At 49.9% G+C, this 12,515-nt stretch overlaps 1 protein-coding gene across 1 annotated transcript; it reads left to right on the top strand.

Moving 5' to 3' along the window:
- Positions 1-6,405: 6,405 nt before the first annotated feature.
- Positions 6,406-11,565, top strand: LOC124050531 (creatine kinase B-type-like). Its single transcript, XM_046373189.1, has 8 exons — positions 6,406-6,519; positions 8,217-8,430; positions 8,664-8,818; positions 9,000-9,132; positions 9,782-9,953; positions 10,056-10,179; positions 10,302-10,491; positions 11,183-11,565. Exons 2-8 carry the CDS (start codon positions 8,238-8,240, stop codon positions 11,359-11,361), a joined length of 1,146 nt encoding a protein of 381 aa, XP_046229145.1. The 5' UTR covers positions 6,406-6,519; positions 8,217-8,237; the 3' UTR covers positions 11,362-11,565.
- The last annotated feature ends 950 nt before the right edge of the window (positions 11,566-12,515 follow it).

The raw sequence follows: 12,515 nt of genomic DNA, 5'->3' as shown, positions 1-12,515 counted from the left end.
TCCAATGATCTTCAGCTCAGGCCATGAATGACTTCAAGCTCCAGGAGTCTCAGCTCTGAGCGGGTCGCCCTCGTCCTGAGGAGCCGAAGGGAAGTTCAGTCGATGGTATGAAGGTACGATCATCACCATCTGTCCTCTGCTGCGACTCCTCCTGAGACCGCGAGCTTCGTTACAGTCCAGTTATTGGATGGATGAAATATAAACTTCCGTGATCCTGTCTATCAGAGGGAATGTCATGCTGCTAACATGCTCACGATGACGACGCTTTGGGTTGTGGTCATCTTCGTTTTCATATTTATTGTGTTGTGTTTCACTTCTTCCACGTTTTCCATTCAGACTCAAACTCCTGTTGTTTCTTTAGTGGTCGTTAGCTTAACAGAAGGGCTGATGTCAGAAGGGTTTACAGCAGATACAAACCGTGAAGTGAGGAGGAAGCTGAATCCAGAGCTCTGAAACTGCTCGCCTCGCCGCATGTCAGGAACTCAGTGAGTCTGCTGGGACTCACGTGTTCCAGTGGAAACGTCCTGTGTGACACCGTCTGACTCCTCTCACTGTGTGTTTATGAGCTTTATTCATCACTTTTCTCTTAATAAAGACCACAGTTCAGATTCTGTGACTGGAGCTCGACTCAGCTGTATTTAGTTTTCTGTCACTTGCTGCAGAATCTCAGATGAAAATAACTTTCTGTTGAAGTGCCTGTAGATGAATTAAGAATCAGCTTTAATGACAGTATATATATTTTTACATACACACACTGAATTTGTCCTTAGTTGAACACACACATGCAACACCCAGCAAATTACATGCAGTGAAACACACACAGGAGCAGTGGGCAGCATCAAGCACCCGGGGCGCCTTGCTCAAGGGCACATCAGCCAGCTAATGGAGGGCTATCGCTCCACCACACCCAAATTGCTCCTGCCCGTCCGGTGGGGGAATCGAACCAGCGACCCTCCGATCACAAGATCTCCAGGCTCAAGGCGCTGTTGTCTTGAAGCAGTAACAATGTGGTGGACATGCAGGATGAAACCTGACAGCAGAATCTGTGAATGAACACCTTGTCCTCCTGTCAAACCCTGAACTCCATCCAGATGTCTTAGAGACAGACGGCGAGTTCTTCATCTCTTCATCCCTCAGCAGAGGAACATGTTACTGTCTGCAGCTGGTCTGTTCCTGGTTCTGTCCACCAGAGGGAGACAGAGACACACTGAGCTGCTACTACAGACACCATCACTTTCACATCACATCTTCTCTCGTTTTTCCTTTCCTCTATTTTTTCTCCCCTTTTCTTCCTTTGTATTTTCCATTTTCCCTCCTTCGTTCCGTCTCTTCCCTTTCCTCATCTGTCCTTTCTAGTCATCCATCCATCTTTCATCCCTTCTTCCTCCTCTCTCTCTGTGCTCCTTTCATTTCTTCCTTCCCTCCTGCCCATTTCGTCTTTCATTCGTCATCTCCACCTTTCTTTGCTCTCCTTCTGCTTTCACTGTCTGTCTCTTTCTCTCTCGTTTTCTTATATTCCTCTTTTCTGTCTTTCATTTCCTCCTTGTCTTTCCCGTCACTTATTCATCCCTCCCTCCTGCCTTCTTCCTTTCTCACTTCTGGCTCTCATCCTTCTTTTCCTCGTGTCCTTCCTTCCTCCTCACTTTATCAGCGTCTCCTATTACGTAACACGTCCTCCTTTTCATCACTGCCTCCATCTGATCAGCCAATCAGAGGTCTCCTGTAACCATGACATCACACACTGGTGGCACGGTCCGATCTGGATCAATAAAGGTGTGTGTGAGAGGTTGGTCGTTGGTTGCTATGGTGACGAGGACTAAACGAGCTCACACTTAAATTCTCCTCTTCATGTCTAAGAATGCACCTGGCGTCCGTGACAGGCTGCTATGTAAATCAGCCAATCATAGCCTGTGATGTCATGTTGAACCTTACTGACCTGAGCTGAAGGTGTGTTTACTGCAGCCCAGCATTTTGTCTCACAGGGTTTTTAACCTGCAAACGCTTCCTCAGTCGCTGCAGTCGGACTGACGTCGACCTGAAGCTCCTGCTGTCAGAACACACAACAAAACACACACACAGTTTTACTTCTCTGTCGGACAGACAGGCAGGCAGACAGACGGGTGGACGGAGGTCTGATGACATTAAACTAAACTCAGCAGCTTCCTGTCTGTCCGACAGGGAGGTCAGACGTCTGCTTCAGCAGCTTCCTCTTCAGCTCTGATGCTGTCGACCAAACTGAGACTCTGGACTTCGTTCAGGTTTTTGTTTTCAAACACGTTTCTCACAAACCGCTTTTCACCTCAGAGCTCCCCTGCGCCTCCTCAAGGCCCAGCAGGAGATCATCTGAGAAACCGTCACGAGACATCGAGGGAGGAGAGTGAAAGTCAAGCTGGAGTCAAACTACCAACCCAGCAGTCAACCCCCCCCCCGAGAGGCTTCACAGTATTAAAAGGCTGTTAACGATCACTGTGTGTGTGTTGCATTAGAGCTGACTGTTATATAACAGCTGATCCCTCACACACACACACACACACACACACACTAAGCAACATTGTTTTAAAGGAACAGTCCAACCATTTTCAGTCATTATTATTTTTAAGAACAGTTTCAAAATGTTTTCATGTGATTTGAGCTGCTTTTATTCTAAAACAGGAAACAGGAAAATGAAGGTTGTAAAGTTCAGTCATAAACAAACCATCCATCACTCAGCTCAGACGTCTTTTCTCTCTTTCGGTTTCCTCATGAACAAAGCAGTCATGGCTGCCGGCTGCTGGTTGCCTGGTTACGAGTCCTGGGAGAGCGGTGGCGCTGCCAGGGGGCCGAGAGGGGGCCGCCGACGTCCAAATGAGACGGCGCACACTGCACCTGCAGACTGCCAACCAGCTTTGTTCAAACACACAAAACTTTATTTAACATTCCGCGCGACGACTCAGAGGCCGCAGAGGCTTAATGATGCCTGTGATGTCATCAGTAACAACCAATCAGTGATTCAAAGTGAAGCCACGCCCATCAATAGCCGGCAAGTCACAGGGTTGGTTGAATGATTGATTACAACAACGTTGAGGGCGTAATTAACTAATGATGACATTGTTTGTGGCTAGTTTACTCTGGATCAATCACAGCGCTGGACCCACACGGACACGCCCCTCTCTTTGTTTATTATACAACTCTTTACTGTAAACAAGTTCAAGCTGATCACATGACCTGCACTTTGTTTTTGCTGCTGAGAGCTGTAAAGACTCAGTCATGTGTTGGTTCTTCTTCATGAGGCATTCACTGACCTGCTGCTGCTGCACGTGAACCACCACCTCTGTTGACATCATCAGCCAATAGGAGGAGCAGCAGCCTGAGGAGGTCTGTGATTGGCTGCAGGCAGGAGTAGGGTGAGCTGTCGTCACTGCTGCTGTCAGCTGAAAAGCTCGTAAGTGTGGAGATGCTGGGATTCCACAGAGAGAAACACTGAAAGCTGGGAGATACGGGGTTTCCACAGTGACAGGATGTCAGCCTCTGCAAGCTGCGCAGACAGAAAGACTCACCCGTTTTCTCCCCCGCCTCCCGTCCTGGTGGTCTCTCTCAGTTAGGCCATGAATAAATGACAGAGAGGAGGAGGAAGACGATGAGCGCTCAGTCGGGCTGCAGCCTCTTTACGTGCTGATGGAGGATGGGGGAGGGGAGTGATGGAGGGGGGAGGGTCTGGTGGGACAGGAGGGGGAGGGGTGCTGTATCTGGTTTGTATTCAGCTCTCATCAGCTGCCTCACTACATCAGCTCCTCCTGCTGCACTTGGATATACGTGTTAATAACAACGATGGCGACTGTCAACACTGCAGCTTCAGTGTCAGAGCAGCAGCTGACTGCGGAGACTCTCTGAACTACTGATGGTGTCCAACCTGAGGGGTCGGGCCCCTCCACAGGGTCACCAGATAAACCTGAGGGGTCGTCACTGCTGGGAGACGAAAGTTCTGATCCTGGTTCAGCTGCCTCCCCTCCTGCCCCACATCAACTTCCTGTTTAAACAGGAAATAGATAACAGACAGTGAGGGGGATAAAGATGCTACTTGAAAGCAGCTGTTACCGTGGAAACGGGCATCCTGGTCCTCAGCCTGCAGTGAAATATATGAAACACTATACACATTTATTTATGAATGATGGCCGAAACTATCAGACAGACAGGCAGAGAGACAGACAGGTAGGCAGACAGGGAGGCAGACAGGCAGAGAGACAGACAGGGAGGCAGACAGGCAGAGAGACAGACAGGTAGGCAGGCCGGCAGAGAGACAGACAGGTAGGCAGGCCGGCAGAGAGACAGACAGGGAGGCAGACAGGCAGAGAGCTTCTGATCTAAAATAGGCTTCTCTCTGATCCTCCACAGCTGAGTCTGCCCTGAAGGTGGCGCTACAGCAAATCAGAATCAGCTCAGTATGAACCACATGATCCAGCTGCTCATCGAGGCTCTGAGGTGTCAGGTGTACGTGGACGATACACACTGAGTGATGATGAGGTGCAGCAGAGGCCACTGTGTGTGTGTGTGTGTGTGTGACAGTCAACAACTGTTTGTATGTTTCCTTTCACTTCTGCAAATAAAACTGAACTAAACTGAGAGAAAACCCCCACAAACACAACATTCTTTAATCTCCCGCAGACCGCAAACACACCACATGACACCTCCGCAGCACTGTGGCATCATGGGTAGCCTGTCTGTGTGTGTGTGTGCCGGGGGGTTGGGGATCAGGAGGCCACGAGGCGTTCACAGACTGATTCAAACAGGTTTCCCAGCAGAAACCAGTCGACCCTCCAGTCGGTGGTCCTCAGTCCTCGACACGTCACTGGATCCCTGAGTCTTTCTGTCAAGTCCAGATTCAGGAGAATCAAGAGACACAGAGTAACAACACACGCACACACGCACACACACACACACACACACACACACACACACAGCCTCCTGTAGGTGATTAATTATTTAAAGCTGCAGGAGAAACTGCTTTGTCACCACTGAGCCTCCCCCCTTCACGTCCCCCTCCCCCGGACTGAGCGGAGGACTGATGTGAGGACAGTTTGTCATCGTCTTCATGGTAATAACCATGTCAGTCTGAGCTGAACATGTGCAGTTGGTCCTGCAGGTGGCGCTACAGGAAACACCAGGCAGGATCCCCGACTGCGGACTGCAGGAAATGAAGTTTGTCCCACAGTTTGACAATGAGAGGGAGTCTGATGAATATTTCCCCAAAAGATATTAAACTACACATGACATGTAAAATATTAATGAATGTTAAAGTAGGGCGGATAGGTAGTCCAGTTCTGTCCTCACAGGGAGGAGCTGAAGAGCTGTAGGGCCTGAGGGACAGACAACCTCCTCAGTCTGTCCATGGAGCGGGACAGAGACAGCATAAGGTGCTGTGCAGAGGTTGATGGACATGATGGACCTGAGTTTGCTCAGAGTCCTCTCCTCTGCCACAGACATTAGGGACTCCAGCTCTGCCCCCACTACAGAGACATCCGTCCTCACCGGTCTGTCCAGCAGCAAGGAGTCCTTCTTCTCAGTGCTGCTTCCCCAGAGGAGGACGTGGCCTACGACGGTCTGCTAGAACATCTGCAGCAGCTTCTGACAGGCGCTACAGGACCTCAGCCTCCTCAGGAAACAGCCGCTCTGTCCTTTCTTGCATAGCTCATCTGTATCAGCCGTCCTGTCCAGTTTGTGATCCGGTTGTAGTCTCAGGTACCTGTGTGCCTGCACAAAGTCCACACAGTCCCCGTCAACGGCTACCAGACTCGTGTGGGGGCCTGCAGAGGGCCCTCACCATCTCCATGATTTTGTAGGTGTTGATGTGTGGGTGGTTAGACCTGCACCACATCACTTAGTCCTTCACCAGGTTCCTGTTGACGTCCTCCTCTCTGTCCCTGATATCCTGTCTCACCTCAAAAGTCGTCTTATTTATTGAATTGCACTGAAGATCAGATGTGGAAGAAGATCTTAACTCTTTTAAACTTCCACAGGATTTAAATTCAACTTGTGATTGGTTCTCTCCTGGTGGGCGTGGCTGGCCAGAACAGCGCCACCTACATGCTGTAAGCGTGCAAGCGCAATCACAACAACAAGACCGTATCAGAGACACTCGATCGTCCCACTCTTATTACAGACAGTGAACTCACCACAGCTGTACCATGTGGACAATCTCACTGCAGTAAAGTTGTAAAACCACCACAAAGCCAAATTAAAAGAATGATTTCTGTTAATGAATGTTGTGTTAATCTGCAGAAATCAGTGACGTACAGCAAACATGAAGGCAGGAGAGTTTCAGCGTGTTTGGCTCAGAGGCACTGAGGCAGAGCTGAACGCTACAGCAGACGCAGACCACGTGACCCCCAGAAGGCTCTCCATCCAATGGAATGAATGGACTGTAAATAGGAGCCAATGAGGTGCGGGGGGCGGGTATAAAAGGCTGAGAGCCGCTTTAATCCGCAGCAGCAGCATCAGAACCGGATCCGCTTCAGACCACCTCACAGCAGCCTGAACTGACAGGTAGGTGCACCTTTAATCCTGACCAATCAAAACACCGCCGATCAACTCATCAATACATCCCTTTATCGGTTTATCATGCGGTGGGGTGCACGCGCCCTGCGGTGATCAGACGAATCAGAGGGTCTCAGTGCAGTGTGATGGTGGGCTACAGGAACAAAGGAGGCTGCAGGAACACACACACACACACACACACACACACAGACAGGCTGTTTACTGATGTTTGCATGCAGTAGACCTGCAGGGAGCCTGTCTATCTGCCTTCTGTCTGTCTCTCTGTCTGTGTCTTTCTGCATCCAAACGACCTTGCAGTCCGTCCTGCAGGTGTTGCGCAGTCACCAAATCACCAATCTGCGCTTGCTCTCGTGAATCGACTTTCATCTCGTGCAGAAAACATTTCAACACGAACAACATCCGGGCGCGAAGCTGCTGCGATGCTTTTAACGTGCAACTTTGAACAAAAGGGCCTTTAAACATCTTAAATCCACCTTAAATCCAGTCAGGCGTCAACAATCCGTAATCTGCGTGAGGACACGGCTGGACAGCAGAGACGCTGCGGGTGTTTTACTGCGGATATTTTCATAGATTTGATTATTAAATATTGATCTTCCAGTGTGAGCCCCTTATACTGATTTTATCACCATGGAGCGCCTCTAACAGCGCATGCTCAGTTTGATTTTTTCCAAACATTTAGCAGGATAATACCGGATTGCGCAGCGTCCTTCCTGCTGACAAGCCAGTTAATAAACCCGTTAAACAGCCGGTAGAAACCCGGGTAATGTGTCTTTAAACGGACACGACCCGGTTCGGGACTCGGCTGTAGAACGGAGGTGCTGAAGGTGACCGGGGCGTCTGCAGGGTTAACCCCGGCCTGCTGCACATCATAATCAGCCTGCGTGTGCGCTGATCCCCTCAAGGGTTACCTGAGCTGAGCCGAGCCGAGCCGAGCCCAGCCGAGCCCAGCCGAGCAGGGGGACTGTGTTACTGCTGTAACGACATACTTTTACTGCAGTACAGTTTTGTAGTACTCTCGCTCATCAGTTTCTGATTACAGACCCACGCGCACAAAACGAGACTCTCCAGCTGAGATGCTGCCGCAACACGACGCACCTGAACGCAGCAGTGCTGATGATCAGATGACGTAATGTTTCACAGATTTTACGTATGAACGCAGCCAAAACGTCAACGTGTTTTCTTTTTGGACTTCGTTTCTTTATTTTTAATTTGCGGGCTTTGGATTGTTTTTGGACTAAATGGAGTTTTTAATGCAGTTTGGTTTTGTTTATAAATATGTTATGCATGCAGGCAGAAACAGCACGTCATCCCGTATTTCAGTTTTCCTTCGTGGAAAGTCTGGAACTTGAATCCTGATGTTTAAATGTGATTTAAACTAACATGATGAGATGAGGGAAACGCTAACGAAGCTCACACCGAAGTGAACCACGGTTCTTTAATGCATCAGTATTCTATTAGTCAAACGCGTTTCTTTGCTTAAAACCTCAACAATCTGACGTGAGGTGACACAAAACGTCTTCAGTTGCTGTCAGACTGAATTAGTTTATGGACTTTGGACACAGTTGGACTTGTTGTGGACTCTTTCTGTCTGGAGCCTGATGATCAAACCGGACGTGATTTGATCAGCTGCCGTCTGCCATGTGGACAAGCTCAATGGTTTCTCCTTTTTCTCGAACTGTTCCCAGGTCAGCAGCCCGGACGTCATCATGCCTTTCGGAAACACCCACAACAAGCTGAAGATGAACTACTCGGCGGAGCAGGAGTACCCCGACCTCAGCAAGCACAACAACCACATGGCCAAGGTGCTCACGCCCGAAATGTACGCCAACCTGAGGGACAAGGAGACGTCCAGCGGCTTCACCCTGGATGACGTAATCCAGACCGGCGTCGACAACCCAGGTAAGCACAGGCCCCGCCCAGGTACCCCAAACATGGCAACCAGTCACCTTGGAAACGTGACTTGATCATAAACTCTTTAACTGGATTGACTTGTTAGACCAGCTTAATTTCTACTTTTTAACAGTCTGACACACAATGCTTCGCAGAAACCACATCCTACACTGGACGAAATGCAAAAATAAACCACAAAACACTACAGGCAAGAAATGATCGGACATTTTGTGTCCATGCAGGTCACCCGTTCATTATGACGGTGGGCTGCGTCGCCGGAGACGAGGAGACGTACGAGGTGTTCAAGGACCTGCTTGACCCGGTGATCGAAGACCGCCACGGAGGATACAAACCAACAGACAAACACAAGACGGACCTGAACTCTGAAAACCTGCAGGTAAACAACAACAAACAGACCTGAAGAGCACAACTGTTGACTTCTTTCAGACTCCTCTAATCCACTGAGCAGGCCAATAGTTCTGCTTCAGGTGTCAGCAAGTTTGTCTCGTCTTTGATAAACCGGTTCTGTTAACCGTTCGTTCAAAGGTTGGTTCTGCTTGTCCTCTGCTGTGTCTCAGGGTGGAGACGACCTGGATCCAAACTACGTCCTGAGCTCTCGGGTTCGGACAGGACGGAGCATCCGCGGCTTCTGTCTGCCGCCGCACTGCAGCCGTGGAGAACGCCGCGCCATCGAAAACCTCTCCATCGAAAGTATGACACCACATCCTGTACATCCAGCACCACAGCTGAGACACAGCTGAGACACTGATCTGAGCTCAGCTTTAAACATTTGCTCTAAAAAGCAGAAAATGTGCATTTTCAGGACACACGGCTCCGTCGGTTCTTCCGTTGGTCTGAGTCTGACGGTGCGTTCAGGGACACGCTGAGCCACCCTTCCCTCGAGTGAGTTACTGAGGCAGAGGAGGAACTCACTCTTCATCAGTCTACTTTTGTGTAGCTCTGACTGCAGCTGAAAAGGGCCAGTCTTTTTTTAGATATTTTCCCATAATGCCTCAGTGAGCGTGTCAGTGAACGCAGCAGATCAAACTGTTACATAACTGGGAGCTCTGTGTCGTCCTGCCGAGACTCCTAATGAGGCCGAGAGCTCCTCCATGTTCATATTCAAATGAGATTGAACCGAGCTGGACCGAACCGGCTGAAACCAGCACACCAGGCTGGTTCTCTGCTGCCCCCTGCTGTTTGAAAGCAGCAGCACACCGACAGACAGACAGACAGACAGACAGACAGCTTAGTTAGAGCAGATAACAGAATGTAGCCATGCTAACAGCTCTGTTCGGCTGAATGCTAACATCCTGCTCAAAATGAGCAGTAAGTTAGTGACTTCCTGTGTGCGCGGCAGGTCTGGACGTCCTGGATGGAGACTTGAAGGGGAAGTACTACGCTTTGAAGAACATGACGGAGGAGGAGCAGCAGCAGCTGATCGATGACCACTTCCTGTTTGACAAGCCCGTCTCCCCACTGCTGCTGGCATCCGGCATGGCCCGCGACTGGCCCGACGGCCGCGGCATCTGGTCGGTCTGAGAAGCCAACACGTTACAGTTGAGCCATAGTTGACTGACTTCCTGTCTCACCTTCCTGTCCCTGTGTGACTAACCCTTCGCTCTCGCCGGCAGGCACAACGACAACAAGACCTTCCTGGTTTGGGTGAATGAGGAGGATCACCTGCGTGTCATCAGCATGCAGAAGGGAGGAAACATGAGGGAGGTGTTCACCCGCTTCTGCACCGGACTCACCAAGGTGAACACCTGCACACTCACTTCCTGTTTAGAGTCGTAACGCAGTGACATCAGCAGGACTGCGCTCGTTAAAGCCTGGAACCATCTCACCAAACCACCTGTCTCTCTCTCTCTCTCTGACAGATCGAGAGCTTGTTTAAGGAGCGAGGTCATGAGTTCATGTGGAACGAGCACCTGGGCTACGTCCTCACCTGTCCGTCCAACCTTGGGACGGGACTGAGAGCCGGAGTCCACGTCAAACTGCCAAATCTCAGCAAACATGAGAAGTTCGGAGAAGTCCTGAAGAGGCTGAGGCTGCAGAAGAGAGGGACAGGTAAGCAGACAGACAGGTGGACTGAGAGACAAGCAGGTAAGCAGACAGACGGGTGGGCTGAGAGACAGACAGGTACGCAGACAGACAGGTGGACTGAGAGACAGGGAGGTAAGCAGACAGACAGGTGGACTGAGAGACAGACAGGTAAGCAGACAGACAGGTGGACTGAGAGACAGACAGGTGGGCTGAGAGACAGGCAGGTAAGCAGACAGACAGGTGGACTGGGAGACAGACAGGTACGCAGACAGACAGGTGGACTGAGAGACAGGGAGGTAAGCAGACAGACAGGTGGACTGAGAGACAGACAGGTGGGCTGAGAGACAGGCAGGTAAGCAGACAGACAGGTGGACTGAGAGACAGACAGGTGGACTGAGAGACAGACAGGTACGCAGACAGACAGGTGGACTGAGAGACAGGGAGGTAAGCAGACAGACAGGTGGACTGAGAGACAGGCAGGCAAGCAGACAGACCTGCAGATCATTTAGTTTCGCTGGTAGATCAAACATCTGATATCAAATAGTTGAATTTTCCATTCACACTATGTCCACTATGGTCCTCCAACAGACACAACTGACAGCACAGACAGCAGCTCAGACATCAGCCTGGTGTTTTAGACCAGTGACGGTTTAACCTGAGACAGAGAGAAACAGAGTGGGTGTACCTGTCACATGACTTCCTGTGTGCCTCTCAGGTGGGGTGGACACGGCGGCGGTGGGTGGAGTCTTTGACATCTCTAACGCGGACCGTCTGGGCTTCTCGGAGGTGGAGCTCGTCCAGATGGTGGTGGACGGGGTCAACCTGCTGGTGGACATGGAGAAACGTCTGGAGGCCGGCGACGGTATCGACGACTTGATGCCCGAGCAGAAGTGAACTGTGTCTCTGTAACCTCTGACACCCTCCCCCCACCCCACCACCCCCCACCCTTCACGACCCCTCACCCTCACCCCCCCCTCACTGTAACCAATCAGAAACCGTCCTGAAGCTGCGGGACGTTTAGAGCCGCTCAGTTTAGACTTCAGTCTTCCAACATGTGAAGGATTTTCTATTTCCTGTCTCCACCTGTTGGACTCCTCTAACACCTGAAATATCTAATAAAGTCTGTGGGCCTGAACTCAACACCTGCTGCTACTCGCCTGTCATTCAACACACACACACACACACACACACACACACGCTCGTGTTGCACAGAGTGAATGTAATCATACATGTAATTCAACTCAGTAGAAACATATTGAAAGTCTCCAGAGCTGCTGTACATCTGAACTGAGACGTGCGGGGCGTTCACTGACCTCACGAAGAGTTGAATCACACACAGTGGCTTCCAAAGGCTCAGATGTTCTTCTTCATGTGTTTGCTTTAAGGACAAAAACAGTTCAGTCAAAAGCTCACGAGCAGCATTAAGAGCAAACGGCTTAATGACAACACAACATGTGGGAAGACGAGTAACTAAACTAACTCAGCTTATTCAGGGGGGGATTGACTTTGGAACTAATATCCAGTTTATTTGATTTATTGATTATTGATCAGCAACAGTTGCAGTTTATGCTGCCGGACAAGGATGAGTCATTGATGTCACAGACTCACCTGTAAACAAATCAATAAATAAACAGTTGGTGCAGGCAGGAGGTCATGTGAAGAGAAGCACCGCGATTGGTCCAGTTCATTCACATTTACATTCTAGACATAAGCATTTAAATTAAATCACAGTATCAGTAAAACCGGTTTGACTGGGTGTATTAAGAGTAAAGTTTGGTCCTTCAGGTTCTCCATAGATGCAAACTCTCCGCCCTCCACTGTGACATCATCAAACCCTCACTGAAAAGCCACATGTTCATCTCTGATTCAAACCACGTTTGGAGATCAGATCCCATCAGCTGTCCAAACCTCAGGGCTGGTTACTATGGTTACCACGACAACAAGATTTGCTCAGGTTTATCTGATTGGACGTCATTTTCATTTAAAGTCCACACATTTGTGTAGAAATGAGGCGTCACAAAGTGTTTCGGTGACTGATTCAACCTTGA

This window comes from Scatophagus argus, chromosome 19, assembly GCF_020382885.2.
Source record: "Scatophagus argus isolate fScaArg1 chromosome 19, fScaArg1.pri, whole genome shotgun sequence".
In the NCBI taxonomy this organism is placed as follows: Eukaryota; Metazoa; Chordata; class Actinopteri; family Scatophagidae; genus Scatophagus; species Scatophagus argus.
The sequence above is the reverse complement of the archived record's forward strand: the minus strand, read 5'-3'. Positions and strand labels throughout refer to the sequence as shown.

Bases quoted from the DNA above. Each gene is read 5' to 3' on its own strand.
- LOC124050531 (XM_046373189.1), top strand. From the start codon at position 8,238: ATGCCTTTCGGAAACACCCACAACAAGCTGAAGATGAACTACTCGGCG. The intron at 8,431-8,663 runs GTAAGCACAGGC...GTGTCCATGCAG, and splicing joins GACCGGCGTCGACAACCCAG to GTCACCCGTTCATTATGACG. The intron at 8,819-8,999 runs GTAAACAACAAC...GCTGTGTCTCAG, and splicing joins TGAACTCTGAAAACCTGCAG to GGTGGAGACGACCTGGATCC.